At 40.5% G+C, this 21,303-nt stretch overlaps 1 protein-coding gene across 1 annotated transcript in view; it reads right to left on the bottom strand.

The window, feature by feature from the left end:
* Window positions 1-7,540: 7,540 nt before the first annotated feature.
* The window catches only part of LOC139915513 (phytanoyl-CoA hydroxylase-interacting protein-like), a 38,444-nt gene continuing 24,681 nt past the window's right edge, over window positions 7,541-21,303 (bottom strand). The window contains exons 3-6 of the mRNA XM_071904155.2: window positions 15,945-16,119; window positions 10,676-10,793; window positions 8,036-8,198; window positions 7,541-7,915 (exon numbers count right to left, since the gene is read on the bottom strand). Of these exons, the coding sequence (XP_071760256.1) occupies window positions 7,541-7,915; window positions 8,036-8,198; window positions 10,676-10,793; window positions 15,945-16,119 (831 nt within the window). The remainder of the gene's footprint in view (window positions 7,916-8,035; window positions 8,199-10,675; window positions 10,794-15,944; window positions 16,120-21,303) is intronic.

Here is a 21,303-nt window from a genome sequence, read left to right as displayed (position 1 = left end):
TCTAAAAAACTTAAAAAACTTAGAACCAATGCGTTTCGACCCTAAAGTCTTCATCAGGACAGGAAGTTGTGAGAAGGTTGCATGCCTCGGGATCTGATCTGAAAAAATAAATCAGAATTGGGAAACTTTCAGCTGCAGTGTGAACGGAGCCTCTGATCTACCCTTGTACCCTCAAGTGTACACTTCAAGATGCATACTTGTCCACTTGCATTCATGCCACTGAGAATGCAAGACCAAGATCAATGACAGACCAAGATCCCTCTGAGAAATGGACCTGAACTACAATCTGAGAACATCTGCATTGAATTATACCTGAGTACATCAAATTTACACAAGCCCTTTCTGAAAAGCACTAGCCACTGGCTATCATGTGGGTGAAACTTCCATAACTGTGTTACAGCTGTCATTCACACTAGCAAAGACTATAGCTGGATAGTTGGGTGCGTTTGTGCATTGGCCTCATTAGAGTTGGAGTTTTTCTGAAAATAATCAAATCAAAGACTCCTTCTCAGTCCCTCCTCTCCAAAGTGTACATTTTGTATAAACATAGTGTACATACTCTATTATACTTTTCTAATTTCACTCAAAAAAGAGACCAAGACTCTTCTCTCTAGTCTCTACTGCTTGTATACCAGCATCCTAAAGTGTGCGTTTGTCTACTTGCATCCTAAAGTGTGGATTATTTTCTACAACCGCATTTATTCCAATCTTGAGAGACTGGGAACTTTTTAGGGGTAAAGCTCCACAGTACCATTCCAAGTGTAATTTAAAACTTGTATCCTTTCCATCGTGGACGAGTGCTAGACCTGTGGACCAAAAAATATTTTCTACCAGACTAGTTGTGTGTGAATGTGTGTGTGCCAAACTGACACTGAAAGCACTTTAATCTCAGTTGCTGGGTTTGTGGAAGAACAAAAGAAGAAGTCTGCTTTATGAATGGCTTCCTTTGAAATAGAAGGTTCAGTCCTTGCAGCGGCTTATGTGTCCATCAACAGCCAAATGTCCCTAAGCAAGACAAGAACCTCCTACCTGTTCACTTGTTGTAAAGGTGCGTTCACAACAAGCATGTTTGAAGCAGTTTATCTGAACTCTGCAGTGTTTCCTCCTTCAATTGGTTGGTTTGTCCAGGTGAGATCAATGACCTTTGAACTCCAAATAACGGCACAGAGAGAACTACGGTGCGGTTCCTTAGGAGTTAGAACGTACTCTGGACCAGGTGCAGGAAACCACCCCAAAATGCAATTGGGATTATTATGGGTATAGAAGGAGACGGATGTTGCAAGCAAGCAGTTCTGTCAGCTAAATCTCTAACCTGGCAGGATGACAGGTGGACAAAACTGTCCAATAAACAAGCTACTTGTAAGTCATGTGACTTTTGTTTACAAGCCCTGGTTGTCTTGTATTTGGTCAGTGTGAACCTAAACGAACCAAATACAAAAATACAGCAAATCACACCCTAACTCACTCTGGATAAGAGCATCAGTTAAATGTCTAAACTGTAGATAGTTGGTACTGTATGTCTCCTCACTTTTCGTCAGCCTGTATGTCATCGCTGGACTTCTGCATTGGCTAGCCATGCCAACTTTTAAACGTGAATAAAAAAAGAAATTAAACAAGATTCAGGAGTCTCAATCTACTTCTTAAAGGGCTGGCAAAGTTTACATTCATATTTTATCCAATTTAGCTGATGTTTTTATCCAGAGTGCCTTGCAGTGGGTGAATAGGTAAGTGAACTGGGATCTGGGATGGCAGCTTTAGCTTTTGGAAGGGGCCATTTATAAACTGGACCTGTTCGGGACAAAGAGGCAATGTACGAATTATTGTTAGATCAAATATGTAAAAATATTCCTTATTATGAAAAAAACAACAACATGGAGCAATTATAGAGAAATATAGACATCATATTTACGTCATATTTACTATATAATCTACATGGCACTTTATTTAAAAAAAAATGACTTTATTTTTAGCCAAAGCCTGAATCCATTATGCAATTTGATCCAACTCTGCATTTAGAGTTCACAAGATTCTTGGACTAACACATGGAAACTGGAGCTGGTGGAAGCGCATATGCAGGCATACAACACTTTATATTGCGTTTACATTTGCACATCATGTATGCAGACTATTTGAATCTACCAACAGTTAAATAAATCATTTGTCAACATATATCAGAGCTAGAAATATTTGCATGTTTCTGGGATAAGTGGCTATTCCTGTACAGGGAAATTAGGGAAATTAACACTATACTATCCTAAAATCGTGAGTGGTGAATTGTGTAATTTACCAGACACTGTAGCTTACTGACAAAAAAAGTTAGTCTCTGTAGGTAAATGTTATTGCGTCTCTCTACTGTGTCAGTGTTAGTGTTGTGTTCAAGGGCTGCAAGTTGCGGGGCTGAACAACCAAACGCCAAAAATCACACTCAAAGATTCCCTAAATGTGAGTAATAATACATGGTCTTGTTTGTACTCCAGTAGATTACAAGTGAAAGGGAACTGTGCAGTATTTTTAAAGTATTCTCGAATGAGTAAAGTCTTAATGTCAAAAGTTAATGTGAAAAATGTGTAAAATCTAAGATTATATACCATCTAGATCCTAGAGTGATGAACCCAAACAATCTCTGTCTCTCTGTACCTTTGTACCTGTCAGACACGATCCCATGAATCCCTGTCAGAATGGTTTCTACTGTATTCAGACTGATAGAATTTAATTTCTTCTGTTTTTGCATGGTAGCAAAGAGTTGTACTAGTGAAATTAAGAGTTTCATTCCAAAATGTGAAATCCACCGTTTGACCAAAGAGACGCCTACTGTCATAAAACGATCGATAACACAAATTTAATTCCCGGTAACCCAGAGTTGAATTCATCCTGATTAATAAGGTAATATTAAAATCTGACTTTTGAGATTACACAAATTTAAACAAATTAAGGTACATTTTAAAAGATGTAACTTGAGGTCCTTTCTGAAGAAGATAACTTGAGTCCTTGGTTGACAAAACACTTTTACGGTCTAGATTTTACAGATATTGAATGATGAACTTTGCGAAATGGTTTGTATTATCTATTTTAATTTCTTTCAATTATGGATATTCGCATTTTGGAAATAAACTCTTCACGTTTTCTTCTGCAAGGTGTGGTTTTCAGTGGGATAATAACAGTTGTAATCTGTGTTAGATACAGCACACTGAGGAGTGGGACCTCATTTCAAAATTTCTCACAGAGTCCATGAACTGATTTAAAGACACAATCCAGAAAAGACACAATCTTTAACTACAAAAACTTAAGTCCAATTAAGTTACTATGCAAATAAACTGGTGGGGGGACAAATGTTTTCTTTGGGGTTCTTGGTTTCGAAATTTGGAATGCTAACCATGCTAACCCGCCATCTTAGTGAAACAGGACAAATCTACAAATATTTTCCCATCAAATATTCAGTGAAGAATAGAGGATTTTCAGTTGTGTCAGACTAGAAACAGAGAGCAGCTGAGTCAGCTTGTTGTGGTGTGGCTGTAGATCCATTCAGTAACGTTCTCAGTAAAAGTGAATAGTGTGATAAGGTGGATTTGGTTACTGTGACACAGTAAACTGTCTTGTCTTTAGCCCTAGTCTCTACTCCAAAACACTCTGAGTTGTAGCTTGAGAAGAGTCAGCTCAGTTAACCTGAACAAACTGTTAGCTAGCTAACTAGCCAGCAAACACACTGATGTTAATGTGAACATGCTAACGCTAGCTGCTACTAGATACGTTAGCTAGCTAGTGTAAAGACAATGACGGGACAGCTAACTAGATATTGAATAGCTAGCTAATAAGCTAACTGAACACAAAATCGATGTGGCAAAATCAGTTCCCAGACAAAACCAGCTCATAAATTAACATGTCTTTTCAGTTCTGTTGAGACGGCCAAGCTGTATGTTTAGAAACACAAGCTGTTCAGAGCCAGTTGCCCCACAACTGAGGACCTCCAATATGGCCGCCAGAGGGTGTGTTACATCACCCGAAAGCCCTCCATAACGAACTAAAATTCAAAATATCAGTGCACCACTTAAAGCACGAAGCAGCCAAATTTTATTTTGGTGTCCTAACAAAACCTTTGAGAAAAACTGAAAAGGGTGAAATTTTTACCCTGATCTTCTATAGTGTGACTGCATAACAGGAGGTTTGATTCCCACAATATCCATAAGTGTCTGTCCCTGTCGAAGTGTCTTTGAGCCGGACACTTTCTGCTCGAGGTTCCAGTCCTGCTTGTCTCTGTATTCTGAAATCTCTGGTGAAATATGTATGTTTGACTCAGAGGGCTATGCGAAGAAACAAAATGCTAATTACACTGTATGTGATATGGTGACTGAAGTGCTCTAAAGTTCTAAAAATCCTTAAATCTTCACAAACTCTGTGGTTTTCCACCCTAAACTGTTGGATGTTGGGTTTCGGTGCACGTCGGTGTCGATGTTTTTATTCTTGTTTTTGCTAGAGAATTATTCATGGTTTCAAAATCTCTGCTCCCTTGCTATGATCAAAAACTGTCCCTGTATTGTGCAGTTCTGGTTTGCTTGACTCTTTTCTATACAGACAAGTTGAAAATAAATATTTTTGCTATAAACCATTTTTTTTTGTGTCATTTTTATTATGTTAGATCAACACAACATAACCTTTTAGTATGTGTAAGAATAAATAACAGAACACTGCAAACAAACAAAATGATGAAATCAATTATGTGACATAAATAATTTTAAGTTGAAGTATCAAAAGCATGCTGCAGCTACATCTGACCATACTCAGATGGTCATTAACTACAGTAACAATCAATCCCTCCGAGATATTGCAGTTTCTCTGTGATTAGGACCAAAAAGACTTGAATTTGGAGCAAACCTTTTGAAAAATTTGCAGGGCAGTTTGCAGCGTTTTCTGTGCTCATTTGCAAGAATCAGGGGTGGGATGTTGACCTGGTGACCGTCCCGTCATCAAAGGGCCACAGCTTTGATCTTCACAACAACCAATGAACATCAGCAGTGTCCATGTTACATTTCATGACATCACATGTCAAGTAAAGACATGTAGGGAAAGTTTGAGGATTGATAAAAACTTTGAATCAAGGTGACAATCATCAGCTCATTAGCAATTAATTTGATTTGTTTATTGTGTTAAAAGTTAAGATGATTTGTCAATGCTGTGGTACTTCACATGGATTTTTTCTTACAGTACATGGGGTTTTGTGCTGTAAATCGTCTTTTTGCCTAAATAATCTTGCAATCGGAAAATTGCAAGATCCTGGAGGGATTGAGCAAACATGTTGGCCTTATACACTCATGTTCAACTGATAATGAACCCACTGTTTAATTTTCTGATGCTGGAAACTGAAATTATGTTTGAACATTACTAAATTTCAGCTCTTTGAAAGACATGAAGCAGTCACAGATTTTGACGTCAGCAGTTACAGTGTGTTTTGTTGCCGTTTGCTTTGTTAAATGAACAGTCAAGTGATTAATTTGCGATATATTAGTTGTCCATCAGTTTACTGAGATACAACCTCTCCATTCAATCAAACAACCTCACTGTGCATTTGGCCATATCAGATCATCACTACATAGAATAATACAAATCCATTCTGTCTTGAACAAGCAGTTACCATTTATTTTGTCTGTTAGCTGCTTGATCAGTTGGTTTGTTACCTTTGGCAAAAAAAAAAGCAAGAAAAATAAAATGATATTTAATTGTAGCTCTAAGAAGTGCCAGAAACAGTCAGCAGAAGTCAGAAGAATCACAGCTTGCTAAGAGCGGTTAGAGGAGCAGACGTGTTTCATTGTTTAAGACAGTTTAGCGCTTTTGGCGTGTGAGTCCTAAATTTATCTTGGCTTGATAAAAGATAATACCTCAGAGGACGATTGTTCTTTTTTGTTAGTGAGATATTTAGCATCCATGAGGTTCTATTGTGTCTGAAAATGCATCAGAGACGCCTAAAAAACATACCGCCAAGATCGGCACATTTGATGAAAATGTAATTCTTGGCTTGACAGGAGTTAATACCTCACTTTTCTATCATTGCTGAGATACTGTATTTAACAGTCCTACATAGATGCCTCAAACAAGAATAAAATTAAATCACCACATTTGATGGAAATGCCATGCTAACTCAGCGGTGTCTTTTTTGCTACATTGTGCTATAACACAAGCTGAATTAACACACCCTCATGTCAAAAACACTGATATTATTCTTCAACACACAAACTGTCCTTTAACCTTGGCCTGTTCTCAAATGTGTGTGTTGTAGTGTTAACAGTCCACCCACAACCCCCAGACCCCCCCAAATCCCTTAAACCCCCTGGATACAAAAATAGTAATACATGTACAGTAATTTTAAATCTACTTTGAGCTATGGGGGATAGGAAAGGACAAGAGGAGACTGCGGTTTGCTAGGAAGCTTTGTAGCGTATGTGGCCACATGCTGCTATCAGATGGATGGATAGTAAATATTAGTCTTGCAGTTGCAGACATTCAAAATCCTCCAGGTATGACGCATTATGAAAATTTACACCTCCTAGCCTTAAAATGCTAATGTAGATTTCTCAAGGTTGTGTCCAGATAGAGCACCAAAAGATATTTAAAGCTGCAATATGCAATTTTTGTGTACATTAAAATAACAAAGGAATATAGATTATCAGTCTGTGACCCCGTGTGTTCATGCCTAAATCCCCCTGTTTGCCTGACTTCTCAGTGATGTTCATGATGGTTTTGGGAGTATACCATTTGCAGTGGGCGTGGCCAGTGGTGAGCTGGTTGTGGCTATCAAGGTAAGGCTAGCAACAACAGCGCAGGGAAGTCATAGCAACGACAATGGAGGAAAACAGTAAAAACTAAAGAACAGAGAAGCTAAACGTGCCCGTTCCAAAACAGTAAACATCAGTGTTCCTTTTTTTATTGCAGATTGGCTGCTTCACCTTCGCCTGTGGAGGTTTTACAGATGGCAGTTACCTTGGTCAGGCGGGACTAACGATACACGGCAAAAAGTTTCATATTGTCGCTTTAAACACTGGTGTAAATATACTAAAATAACTAATAAAAGAGTTATTGAAAAACTATTTTACTTTCACAAGTTGCTGTTTTCATAAGACTTTAGGGTTAGGAACAATCTTTATTTGGATTGCGGTTGACAGTTTTAGAGAGCTCTTTGTTGAGGAGAGTCAAGCAAGTTAATATCCTACTTTTGGCATTAAAATAAGTTAATTATACAAATTAAAAAGCTTTACAGTAAAATTGGTTCTGTAGCGAAAAAGCAGCCAAGATGAAGGGGAGGAGTGGTGGGTTAAGAGCTACATTAGTGTTAGCTGGTTAGCTAATTAGCCACTAGCCACGTAGCCAATAACCCAGCTACAAACTTCAGCAAATAGGTAGCCAACAATTAGACAGTTTGCTTGCCAGCTACTAGCTAGCCATCAATCCAGCAATGAGCAGGTGGTGAACTTAGCTAGTAGCTAGTTAGCCACCTTCTAGCCATCAAGTCAGTGATTAGCAGGTTAGCTAGTTAGCCGGCCAAACAATCAAGCTAACGTCCCACACTAATGTTGCAGATCTTGCAGCTGGGGTCTTTCTTAGCATTGACGGTGGACAGGCTCATGAGCTGGTGCCCGCTGATCTGCGCTACCGTTCCCAGCGACAGATCCAGCGGCTCCGTGTAGATCACCTCCAGGATCACATCCTGGGCGTGACGGAAAGACAGCGACCCGTCTTCCTGTTCGACGCAGGTCAGGAAGCAGTTATTGGATCTGTCCAGTGCCGGTAACCTCCCTTTACAGAAGGAGTCTCCTTTGGACCCCTCGGGAGCCAGGACCAGGATGACGTAGTGGTACGCCGTGTACATGCAGTAGAAATCCCCGAAGTAGATGTTGGTGTTTTGGTTGAAGAGGATGTCTGCTTGGACCTGTAAGAAAATAAATATTACAGCCTTTAACAATGTATGTATGAACGTATGAACACACAGTGCAGAGTCTCCCTCCAAGAATATCCGTTAGCCTCAATGGTTTCTCCAGTAGCGCTGTACCTGGAAGCGGTAGGGTCCATACGGGGAGTCCTGGGGGGGTTTTCCTGTGTTGAACTCTGTGTTGCAGCTGAAGAAGATCCCCTCCAGTTTGCCGCTGATGGGTGATCCGTGGCTGCCGCTGTTGTCTTTCACCGACGGTAGCATCCGGTTACACTGAGCATCTCTGGAACGATAAGAGGGGCTGTTCACAACGTAGACCGGGTTAATACACAGCAGCATGCAGGCGTGCAGAAGGACAGAATGAGAGGCATGTACTGTAGTCCTGTTACACTTCTGGAAGTTCAGAATATAGACCAGGGTTAATACATGAGACATGCAGGCAGACATGCAGCAAGAGGAGACTAGTAGTTTTCTACAAACATTTCTTGGAAGCAGATCTTCTCTGGATTGGTTGAGTTAAACCTCAGTGGGCGGAGCCAAAGAACCACAGTTTTTCCGTGTGCAAGTTAGCCAACTGGCAAACTTGAATGGCAAAGAAGGAACTCTGGTCAAAATATTAAAAAAAATGGCAGTGACTTCTTTTTCACTGATTCATGACCACGGCTTCATGAGGTTGAAGGTCAGCAGCTAGCTAAGTAGACAGCTATAGGCTAGTATGGCTAGTTTGAACTTGGAAGGTCAGCTAGCTAACTAGCTAAACTAGATAACTTAGGCTAGATTCAATATTTTCACTTAGTAGCAACAGTGCTAGGCTTCATAATATTAGCTTCCTCCTCTCTTACCTCTTGTCTTTTCACTGAGCTTCAGTCGAATGTTACTTAGTCAGAAAAACTGTGGATCTTTGGCTCCGCCCACTGAGGTTTAACAATCAGATTATTTCTGTCTCCAGAGCAGCTCTGACTGAGAAATGTTTGTAGAACTAAAATTGCAATCGGACATGGAGGCAGACATTATGAAATGATAAGAAGACAGACAGACTGACAGATACATACTATGGATCCATAGACAAGACAGTTAGTTAGACAGGCAGACAGACGAATAGATGGATAAATGGATAAAAATACAGAGAGGCAGCAAGACAGACAGTCATGCAGATGGACAAAGGCAGACTAGCTGATAAACAGGCAGACTATGAATAAAAATGTAAATTTTGAATGTGAAACATTAAAAACCTTTCACTTCCACTAAAAAATTACAACAAATTACTAAAATGTAATCTCTATGTCAGTTTTGTAGTCTAAAGCATCCTGTGCAGTCAGGAAACAGGAGCAGCTAGAGCCAGTGAATCTCATCTGTTTAAGTGCTTCTATTTAGATTTGACATTCACAGAATGACACTCAAATGGAGAGTTAAACCCTCCAAAATGGGTTTAATTGTCCCTTTAACAATAGCCTCAGCTCACACATATTATAATGCTGTCTGGGGGAAAAAGCTCTTAAAAGCTCCACTCCAACAACTAAAGCTACCAGAAATGAAATGTTACTATTTACATTTAAATATTATAGCGATACATGGATCTGTTTCCTCTCACATCACTTGGAGAAAAGCTCATCTCTAAAGAATAAAGACGTAACTATCTGTATGAAACTTTATTTCTGTCTGTACGCACATTTACACTCACAATCCATATTTCTAATTTTACAATCATAACTATGCAATTAATCATTTACATAACATTTCTTTACATTTTAAACACCCTAACCCTCTCACTCAGAGCGACTTAGGACGAGTGCAACAATCAATCAATCAATCAACCCATCAATTAGTCAATTAGTCAACCAGTCAGCCACTTAAACTATTAACTAACCAATCAACCAGCCAATCAATTACTGTAAATAATCAACCTAACTATCAAGCAAATCCATCAACCAACCAACTGACCAATCTATTAATTACCCAAATCGGTTAATCTATCAATCAGTCAATCAATTTACCACCTAATCACCCATTACTCCAATTTAACCTTTAGGTAATACTTTACTTTACGATGGCCTTATTCCAGTATATAAACCAATTAAAATGGCTTCATTAGGGCGATTTTCATCAAGTACCTACACAGTAATAATGTGTACTTACAATACTTTTTCCATAGGTTAATACACAGGTTAATACACTGGAATAAAGCCGTTGTAAAGTAAAGTGACACCAAACTTTATTTGTTTTGCAGATTTCATACAGAGAAACTCGCAGCCCAGAGTTACGCAACACAATTGTTATTTCTCAAGTGTTGGTAGAACAAAATCAAACAGAATATGCGATGCAAATTCCACAGAACACACACACACACACACACACACACACACACACACACACACTAAGATCAAAACCCCTTATATAACAGCCAAAGTACCATCAGACTCAACTACAAAGTTCTTTTAGTGTCTCTGTTCTCCTGCCTGTGTTTTTTCAGTAGAGAGAGACAGACTGAGAGAGCGACAGACAGAGGGAGCGAGAGAGAGAGAGAGAGAGAGAGAGAGAGAGAGAGGGGGAGAGAGAGAGAGAGAGATGAGCGCAATGAGTGAATAAATAACTCATCTTGTCTCCTGAAACCTGTCTTACCAGGAATAACTCTATCAATATTACACTGGATCATATTGCAGTAATGATGCTGCATCAGATACTGCAGATGTTTTGGTGCAGTGCAAAAGGACACACACACACACACACACACACACACACACACACACACACTGCATCGACCTGGCTTGGTGGAAGTATTCTTTCTGTTGGTTTCTGTAGAAGACGGTGAACGGCAGCATCCTGCCAGCGATCGCCTCGGCTTTCGCCAACAGCTGGCTCAGATGGACTGTGGAGTAGTCTGCAGAGAAAACACACACACACACACACACACACACACACACACAAACAGACACACACATGCACAGACAGAGAAACATAGAGCCTGAGTAATTAGGTAGAAGAGAAACATCACTGACTAGAAGAAAGAAAAGAATAGAAAAAAAGGCTCTTTAAAGGGGCGTAACATGAGTAAAAAAAAAAAAAAAAATTCTAACCTTACATCCAGACTGAAAGCAAAAATAGATTTGGAGGCAGTCTGAATGCAAAGTCAGCGGAAGGACGAGAACGAAGAGAGATGGACGCAACTTCGCTCAAGGTGGCGCCAATTGACGCCGTGAAGCAAAAGCCAATCAGCTTCAAGCAGGACTCGATCCAGAAGGCGATAAATTCAACGTGAAATGAGCACAAACTCTGAAACTCAGATTTACGTTCTGTGGACACGAATTATGTGAAAATGACGTTCCTCCACAAACCGGATTCTGTGACAAAAACATGAATTGGACATTTTCAGCAGCAGGTTGACTAGCGGTTCAGTTTAGGAAACTAAAACAACTTGGTTAAGGTCTGGGTTCAGGTTCCGGTTAGACCACTAAAACAACTCGGTTAAGGTCTGGGTTCAGGTTCCGGTTAGACCACTAAAACAACTCGGTTAAGGTCTGGGTTCAGGTTACGGTCAGACCACTAAAACAACTCGGTTCAGGTCTGGGTTCAGGTTCCGGTCAGACCACTAAAACAACTCGGTTAAGGTCTGGGTTCAGGTTCCGGTTAGACCACTAAAACAACTCGGTTAAGGTCTGGGTTCAGGTTACGGTCAGACCACTAAAACAACTCGGTTAAGGTCTGGGTTCAGGTTCCGGTCAGACCACTAAAACAACTCGGTTAAGGTTTGGGAAAGATTTGGTCGGTTAAATACGAAAAACTTTAGCTAAAAAATAGTGTATTTGTGTGAGATCAGGTTGTGTAAATTTCTCTTACAGCCGGAAAAATGTCCATTGGGTAATTGTGACCAATGACATCTGACCAAAGAGTTTATAAAAGCTAAATTCCCCAAAGAAGATAAATAAAACAATATATTGATGAAGCAGAGATTCAACTAATGCCTGGTCCGTCTCCCTGCTGCTTTATTTTCAAGTCAAGTGCGAAAACTCGCAGCAACAAAGCTTGACAGGAGTTAATACTCTTAATACCAACAGTAGAACTGAATATTAGACAGATACAGATTTTATTCTAATGAGTTTGCATGTGAAATGACTCGGCAGTACCGACTGTTGGCTCTGGGAGTATTTTCAGGAATACTGAATAAAAAATTGAAGAGTTTCTTTTTTAGATTACATGAAACTTTAATGAACCCCGCAGGGAAAATGTCTCCGTCGGTCTTTGAGATGAACTGTGTGTTTTCACTGTTCATTACTGAGGAGTTTCTGCCTGTCTGTCTTCCTTGATGACCTTTAACCTCTGCCTTCACCCTGCGGTCTGACCTGCGGTGACCTGCCTGTTTTCTGTCTTCATTACATGCTGTACTCTGGCTGATGAGTGACAGGATCTGTCTAACATCAATTTACTTCACCTTTACTGTTTCTGAGCATCATTTTCACACCTGCACACTGGGAAGTGCAGTGCAGAAACACAACAGAGAGGATGAGCAAGGGTTAGATGGAGACTAAATTTGAAAAATTGGGTTCTCATGGATTACCACTTTAAGCCTGCCTTTCTCAATTCTATTCAACTCTAAGTGCTTTATTAGTATGAAATGTATAAGACAATAAAATATGTACAAAAGTAGATTATAACCAGCTTCAGTTAGCAACCATGTTTTCTTTGCCCAATGTATAATCCTGTTCCTCATACAGCAGCTAATGTTAAGTCAATGATATGTAGCAGCAGCATTAGCTACCTAGTTAGCATAGGATGTTAGCAGCTGTAAGTAGGCTAACTTTTCAACTTTATATTTAACTGTTTACCATGCAGGTGTTTTGATAGATTTAAGGTCATGCAATGCTGGAAATCAATCTTAAGTGTATTTTGAGAATTATAAACATGTTAAAAGTAATGACAAATCTTTCCTACTGGGAATTTCAACTTGAAGGGCTGAAGTAGGAATTTGTAGGCTAATATCTGACTTTTTGACATCTTTGGATCTCAGCATTACTTCTTCATAGTCTCTCTCTCTCTCTCTCTCTCTCTCTCTCTCTCGCTTTCAAATCTGCCACTTTACCCCTATTTTCTACTTTACCCCTATTTTTGGTTGCCTCTCATAGTGTCTCATATTTTTTTTCTTTACCTTTTCACACTTTCCCTCTCTCTTCTCCATTACAGATCTCTTCTAGCCGCGGAGCCCAGCTGGTTGAGTGGAGCAGAGAAATGGTCTGAAAGTCTATTCAGACAAAAAAGCCGTCTTTCTCCTTTCTACTCTGCTCCATCTTGTCCATTTTCACTGTCAAATAAAAAATGAAGTGCATAGGGGAAATTGGGCGGTGTAATTTCTGTCCCATCCTCTTCTTTTCCTCCTCCTCTCTTTTCCCTTATTCCATCTCATTCGCTTCTTGATCTATCCCTCTATTTTCTTCTGCTCTATTCATTTCAATGATCTGGCTCCATTCAGAAACAGAGTATTACCCTTCAGGCCGATTGGCAGCAGTCTAGACTCTCTCCTTTCCTCTAATTTCTCTCCCTCCATCCCTCTTTTTCCCTAGTCTCTCTCTCTCTCTCTCTCTCCCCCCATTCGGATAGGATTAATTTCTCCAGGGTAGGGAGAGTAATTATAATCATTACCTGAGCCACTCGTCACTTTTAATCCAGTCCGATTTGACCATTTCAGTGATTTTCCACCTCAAAGTGATCTCATAAAATTTTGTGAAATGACCATGAAGTCTGAATCGCAGACATGAATGGACATGAACAGACAAATGGACAGGAATAATGTTCTGATTAGGTTCCTTTATTTAAGGTTAAAGGTCCCTTATTCTCCACTCTCTCACTAAAACACTTTGGTCATGGTTAAATAAGAAAAACTTTCACTGAAAATTAAAAACTTCCCTCCTAGTAGAAAAGTTGTTGTCATGAGTTGGGAATTGAACCTGTGTCGGTAAATGTCTTCGCCCATCGGCCCGCCCGACCTCCACACCCTTACTACCTGTTTCTAGTCGTGTCTCCTCCAGCTAAACCTTTCCTGCCGGGAAACGCATTTCTACCACTTCTACCACATGTATTTGCATGTTACGACATCGTGCTCATTTCACAAAATTTGATAATTAATCAGGACCCCGGTATGAACTTTGGCCCCAGTTCCCTCGTGTTTTTCAGTGTTTTTCAGGTGGTCTGAGAATTGAAATCCTCTTTGGAGAGACACCTCCGGGTTTCAGCTCACTGAAGCAGACGAATTATGCGCCAGCTATTTCCTGATTGCCAAATGATGATGTTACATTTTTGTCTGTGAAAAATGTGTGTAAATGTGTAAATGTGTTTTTGAATTAGCGATGAAAATGTAAGCGCAGTGTCTTATTTTCTGTTCGTATCGGATGCAGCCAGCCAGGCTTCGCACACTGACGTTTATATCTGGGAACGTCCGACCAAACTTCTCACCTCCGTCTGGAATTTGGCACTGACTAAAAACCATCTGGAGTAAAATAACAGGATTATGGCTAATATTTTATTACCATCGTTTCCTTTCTGAATGAGGCTATATCTCAGTCAGTCTGTTCCTCTACTTTCTTTTACTTACTTTTATTATCCCCCTCCATCCCTCTGCTCCCTTTCTGTCTCTCCTCTACTCTTCGTCCTCCCGTTCCTTCTCTCTTGATTTTCAAAATGTACGATTTTTAAAGGGGCAATAAGTAAGGTCTTTACTGCCCCATAGCACAAAATGACCATAATATAATCTGCGGGGGTTGATAGGGTTGTTGCCAATACCAATGACTCAACAATTATTTGGCCAGCTGCTGAGATTTCTGACTTTCAAAACTCACTTTCTGGCCTGAACTCTGTTTTGGAACAAGAGCTGTACGTGGAATTTGCCTTTTTCACAAACACTGATGACATATTTCTATATATTATATATATTAACTCCCTTCATAACCCACCTAAAATCAGCTTCAGATGTTGCCAGAGTCGCAGATTTGTTTTCCCTGGCAAACAAATCAAAGCTTGAGAAAGGGGACACATTTTTTTGAAGGATATCTCTTCAGAAGGTGAGTGTGGCTAAACTTGGTAGATCGTTTGTAGGTTAGCAAACGTTCAGTTAGCTGCTAGCTAATAATGTTAGCATTATAACTAGTTAGCTAAGTAACTTGCTGTGCAGCAGGTAGCTACATATAACCAGCTTAACCATTTGCCAATTAGTGAGTTTTTAGAGAAGATTTAACTGTTAGTAGCCAGATAATTTGCTTGTGCTAAAACAACATGTGCCTGGACAGTGTTTGATTCAGAAGCTGTTTGTGCTGCCAGCTAATTTGTCTCATTTTGTCCCATTAAATTTCATTACACAGTCTCAAATATTGTTCATGAGCAAGTGACAGTGAGAGCTAGGTGTCATTGAAGAAGGTAGGCCTATATAGTAGCACTTGGAGTAGGCGCCATTGTGTCAGTACCAATCTCGGTCTGACGACGATTAGACTCTGGGGGCGACGGCCAATATTTCGGGGTTTCCGGTGCAGCCAGCGGACATCCGGGCCAAGACTTCCTCTTCCGTGCGCCGGTCATTGTTTACAGTCCGATTAGCAACTTGAGACGCGAGAATGGAGTCGGAGTTGATAGACGACGACCTAAAACACAAAAACTCCAACAACAACAACTACAACAACTCCATTCTCACGTCTCAAGTTGCTAATCGGACTGTAAACAAATGACCGGCGCACGGAAGAGGAAGTCTTGGCCCGGATGTCCGCCGGCTGCACCGGAAACCCCGAAATATTGGTCGTCGCCCACAGAGTCTAATCGTCGTCAGACCGATAGACGATGGGTTCCGAGATTGTGTCAGTATTTCCACTTTCCAAATGCAGAAGTGTAAAAACGGCTGATTTCAAGACATGATGCCGATGGTGTTGCAGTTCCTACTGGTCACCCATGGAGGTTGATGAAAGTCATAGATTAGATAATGTCCCTTTAAAGGTTCATTAAGCTCAATGCAACGTGATACCAACACAGGTGACAAAAACAACTTTATCTGTCTGACCTGCGGTGCAGAACTCGATGATCTCGCTCCACTGAGAAACGGCGTAGTCTCCGTCAGGCTGTTTGGCGGCGGTCTGCACGGCGACGGTGTACTCCGTCCGCGGGCTCAGGAACCAATGGCCTCGCACCGTCATGGGCAGCGGCACCGCCTTCGCCACCAGCTTGGTCGGCACGTCCTGCACCGCAAAACAAACAGGAAGGATCAGAGAGGCGAGAGAGGAGGAGGGGGAGAGCGTCAGTTTGGATAAGAGGGTCAGATAAATGGAAAAAAAATTGAAATGCGGAAGGTAGGATAGCTAGAGACAGAGAGAGAGAGAGACAGAGAGAGAGAGAGAGAGAGAGAGAGAGAGAGAGAGACAGAGAGAGAGAGAGAGAGAGAGAGAGAGAGAGAGACAGAGAGAGAGAGAGAAAGACAGAGAGAGAGAGACAGAGAGAGAGAGAGAGAGAGAGAGAGAGAGAGAGACAGAGAGAGAGACAGAGAGACCAAGTTAGAGAAAGAAAAAGACAGGAGGAGAAAAAGAAAAACAGAGAAAGCAAGTGGGGAACATATCGATTGACCGTCGTTAACGTCTCATTAAACTGAAATTTATCACTAACCTCACATTAAATTAAAGTAATTTAGGCTTATAACTGCCTTCTGGCACAGAGTATCCCCTCGTCTCCTTTAAGTTTCTTTTCAAGGAAACAAATTAGTAATTACTGGTAAATGATCAAGTTATTTACTATAATATCTGTTTCCTTGGCTTTATTTATAATAATAATAAACTGTATTTGTATAGCACCTTTCATACAAGAAATGCAGCTCAAAGTGCTTTACAACAAAGAAATTACATGCACCAAGTGCTTCACATAAAACTTGATAATAATAGTAAAAATAAGATAAAGATGAGAACAGAATACATAGAATGCATCTTCACATGAAAAAAGACATAGAAAAAAGAGAGTACATAGAATGCATAAAATCAAGTAAAATACAACATTTTAAAAGAAGTGCAGCAGTGCATAAGTGCGAAGCAAAGTGCAAAAAACTGTTTCAGGCCTGTATCAGGAAAGTCACAGCTAGTTAAAGGCTAAAGTGAAGAGATAAGTTTTTAGCTTTCTTTTAAAAATATTTAGCGAGCTGGCTTCCCTGATGTTCCATAGTTTGGGACGTAATTGACAAAGGCTGCATCCCCGATTTTCTTTCGGCTGTTGCTGGGAACCTCCAATAAACCAGCAGCAGATGATCGCAGTGTTCTTGAAGGCAGGTAGTGAACAAGGGAGTTAGCAATGTAGCTTGGTCCTAGCCCATTAAGGGCTTTGTATATAAGGAGGAGGACCTTAAAATCAATTCCAAATGTTACAGGAAGTCAGTGTAGAGCAGCTAAAACTGAACTAATGTGCTCTCTCCTCTTGGTTCTGGTTAATAGCCGAGCTGCAGAGTTTTGAATGAGCTGAAGTCTCTCAGTGGTTTTTTTCGGGTGACCAGTAAAAAGTGCGTTACAGTAATCGAGTCAGCTTGAAATAAAGGCATGAATCAGTTTTTCAGCATCTTTTTGATTTATAAATGGTCGTACTTTAGCTATGTTTCTAAGGTGGAAAAGTGATGTTTTCGTCACCTTGTTAATGTGGGACTTGAAGCTTAGATCTGAATCTAGGATAACACCAAGACTTGTAACCTCAGATTTAATCCAGGGAGTCAATGTTCCCAGATTATTAAACAGCATTTCTCTTTTTGTTTTAGGGCCGACTAGTAGGATTTCAGTTTTGTCCTCGTTTAACTTTAAAAAATTATCGCTCATCCATTTATGTATTGCCAAAAGACAGGTAGTAATGGAGTTTATATGCAGCATCATTTGGTTCAGCAGAGATGTACAGTTGCGTGTCATCTGCATAACTATGGAAACATACATCGTGCTCTCTAATGATGTCACCAAGTGGCAGCATGTATAGTGAGAATAATAAGGGACCAAGGCAGCTCCCTTGTGCAACCCCAAAACAGATGTCATGTTTCTCAGACACATGATCTCCAAGACTGACGTGAAACTTTCTCCCTTTGATGTATGTTTTGAACCAGTTTAACACACAGTCAGAAAGACCAACCGACTTTTCAAGACGATTGATTAAGATATCATGGTCAATCGTATCAAACGCTGCACTTAGGTCTAAGAGGACAAGAATTGAGACCTTATTTTCATCAGAGTTTAGTCTGAGGTCGCTGATTATTTTAGTAAGAGCAGTTTCAGTGCTGTGGTATGTTCTAAATTCCTCCAGGATATTATTTTCTTTAAGAAAGGAGTTTATTTGCACTGAAACTACCTTTTCAAGTATCTTACTAATGAATGGAAGGTTGGATATCGGCCTATAATAAATAAAAAACAAAAATTATAGTTTGGAGGACAAGCCTCTATCAGTGTTGCTACACCAGTAGTGCTGTTTAGCCAGGTCTCAACTAAAATCATTAAATGCAAATTCTTTTCAATTATCAGATCATTAACCAAAAAGGATTTGTCAGCCAATGATCTGACATTAAAAAGAGCCGCTGTAGGGATTCTGACAGGAAAGGAAACTGGTTGTGGCTGAACATTGACAAATTTTGAGACTTCCTCTGAATGCCTTGGGATGTGGAGCAGAGGGTCAGGTGAGGGGGGGGAGATACAGGCTGTCCGCCGGTGTGTGCTGTCCTTGTCCTTCGCGCTTATCCGTACATTCTTGTTTTGGTACGGCGTCCCAAGAGCGTGACGCAGGTTGGCACCGAGTAGTCTGGAACCAGTGATGCTTGGATGAATCCCATCAGGCTTAAAGCGGTCTTTACAGTTCCAAAAGATACTGAAATTGTCAATAAACTTTATCCCATGGGTGAGGCACGCCGATGTCAGCCATGTATTCAGGGCAAGGAGTCTGCTAAAAGATTCGATTCCTTTCCCCAGGGTTGGAACGGGGCCTGAAATGAATACGTGTTGCGATTGACAGTCGCTCAGCTTCTCCAGTAGCAGGCAAAAGTCTTTTTTCAGGATCTCAGAGCCAGTCTTCTCTCGCAGAATGTCAAAAGACCCAGCAGCGTGAATAATAATCCTCATGTTGCTTGGATGTGTAGAGAGGATAACTGGCAACAGCCCTGTTAGCTCCCTGACAGATGTGTCATCCATAGTTAGATTTTCAGTCTTTGCCATTCTTACATGCTTGGTTATAGAGTCCCCAATCAGAATAGTGTCTGGCTTATCAGGTGTGGAGTTAGCAATATTTCTTCTGGCCCTCGGCTTATCAGGTGTGGAGTTAGCAATATTTCTTCTGGTCCTCGGCCTAGCAGTGGTTTTGGGGCTATTTCTTGGGTTTTGGTTAGCCTTAATGCTAGTAGTGTGATTAGCTTCCCTGGGTTCAACGTAGTTAGTATTATCACACATTTCGTTCAGAGTCAGTGGGTCGTACCTGTTTTGCAATGAGAGTTCGGGTGGTGGAGTGAGCGTTGGTGCTCTCTTATTTGATTTCTTGCTGCATTTGCCTTTGCGGTGGACGACGTCAGACCAGGTCCTGGCGGGAGTTGATGCTTTCAGTCCAGCGCCGGTGCTGTGCCAGTAAGAAGCGTCATTAGGGAAGGACATATCCAGGGGAGCGTGTCAGCCAAGTCTGTGACGCGATGCTCTACATTTGATGAAATCCCGTGTATAAAAGTCTGTCCGTTAGCATCTGGTGGCTCCGCACCTTGTATAGTAGCTGCTGCAGAGTCAATGAATTGCTCACGCTCACGTATTTGATGCAGCGTTTCAATCTTCTTTTCAAGCTGTGTTATCCTCTCAGTCAGTCGCTCACAGATCTTGTCATCTTTACGGCACGTTACTGTGCCCTTAATGTGAGGCACATTTCTATATTTATGGCTACAAAAATTGGCGGAGTACAATAAAGTGAATCATAAAATAAGTGAATACAAATAATCTATATTGCCTCGAAATGTTGCATGAACAACTGTGCAATGAAAAAAATACTACTGATTATACAATTGAGATCAATTATAAAAAGACAATAACCATTGGAGATACTTAATAATGATGTAGGGAATGAGAATTCACTGATTTCGATGATTAGCTTAATAGAAAAAAACATCTCCAACTGTTTAGAAATGTACAGTTGACATTGATTTGTGCTGTTTTGCCTCAAAATCAAAGTCTAAAATGCATAATAATATAATGATAAACTCTATTTATAAAGCGTTTTTCGAAACAGAGTTACAAAGAAATGTTAAAATAGTTACAGTGATTAGAAGGGAAGTAAAAGAAGAAAATAAATAAAATAGAAGTTCAAAAAGCATACAAGCCAAATCATAAAACAGTGAGGACTAATGGAAAGCAGTAATAAAAACATCAAAACAGTTAAAAGGCAATCGTATAAAAGTGCATCTTTAAAGTGCAGGACAGGACAGTCTGGAGCGTCTTTGACAGCAGAGACGGATTATGTTTGGAAATATTTTAAATGCCATAATCATTTTGAGCAGGACTGAGTGTTGCAGGGGCGGCCGTCCAATGAACAGGCAGACAGGACGAGATGAGGATGACATTTGAGGATTAAAGCGTCACTTAGCCTATCACATCAGTTCACTGTGGGAAAAACACTAAGGTTAACAAACTGCAGGACGAGCTTTCCTGAAGTGTTTTAAAGGTCCCATATCATGTAAAGCAGGACTCCCTCTCCTCTGTGATGATAAAGGAGTTGGATGTGTATCTAAACATGGTGAAAGTATCAAAACTAAATCCACACAATCCATATTAGAAAAGCGAGCCTCTAAACGAGCCGTTTGGACTTCCGTAACTTTGTGGCGTCACAAAGGTTCGCTCATTATCATTTCTGTAAGAAATAATAGACTAACAAAGTGTTTTTTTCAAAGCGGTCGAGCGGTCGTCATCGTTTATTACCGGAGAGTTTTCCCTACCTGTAGCCGCCGGGCCGCGGCGTCTCACGTTTCACTCTCGAAACGGTTAGCCAATCGGAACAGAGGGGTCGTGAATATTAATGAGCCTTAAAGACACGGCGACAGAAACGGCCTGTTCTTGGTAAGGCTCAGAGAGATGCTGGAAAATGAACGTGGAGAAATGGATTGAGAGTGTTTTTGGTTCATGACACCACACACACAGCTTTGAATGGACCTCAAGACACAAAATAAAACTCTGGAAAGTGGAGAATATGGGACCTTTAACATTTACATTTTAGGCATTTAGCTGGTGATCTTATCCTGACTTACAATTAGTGAGCAGGTAGAATTTAATGCCTTACTACTACTACTACCACTACTACTACTAATACTCCTACTACTACTAGTACTACTACTCCTAGTACCCCTACTTCTACTCCTCCTACTTCTACTACTCCTCAGTACCAGTAACCTTTAG

Source organism: Centroberyx gerrardi, chromosome 20 (genome assembly GCF_048128805.1).
Source record: "Centroberyx gerrardi isolate f3 chromosome 20, fCenGer3.hap1.cur.20231027, whole genome shotgun sequence".
NCBI lineage: Eukaryota > Metazoa > Chordata > Actinopteri > Beryciformes > Berycidae > Centroberyx > Centroberyx gerrardi.
The sequence above is the reverse complement of the archived record's forward strand: the minus strand, read 5'-3'. Positions and strand labels throughout refer to the sequence as shown.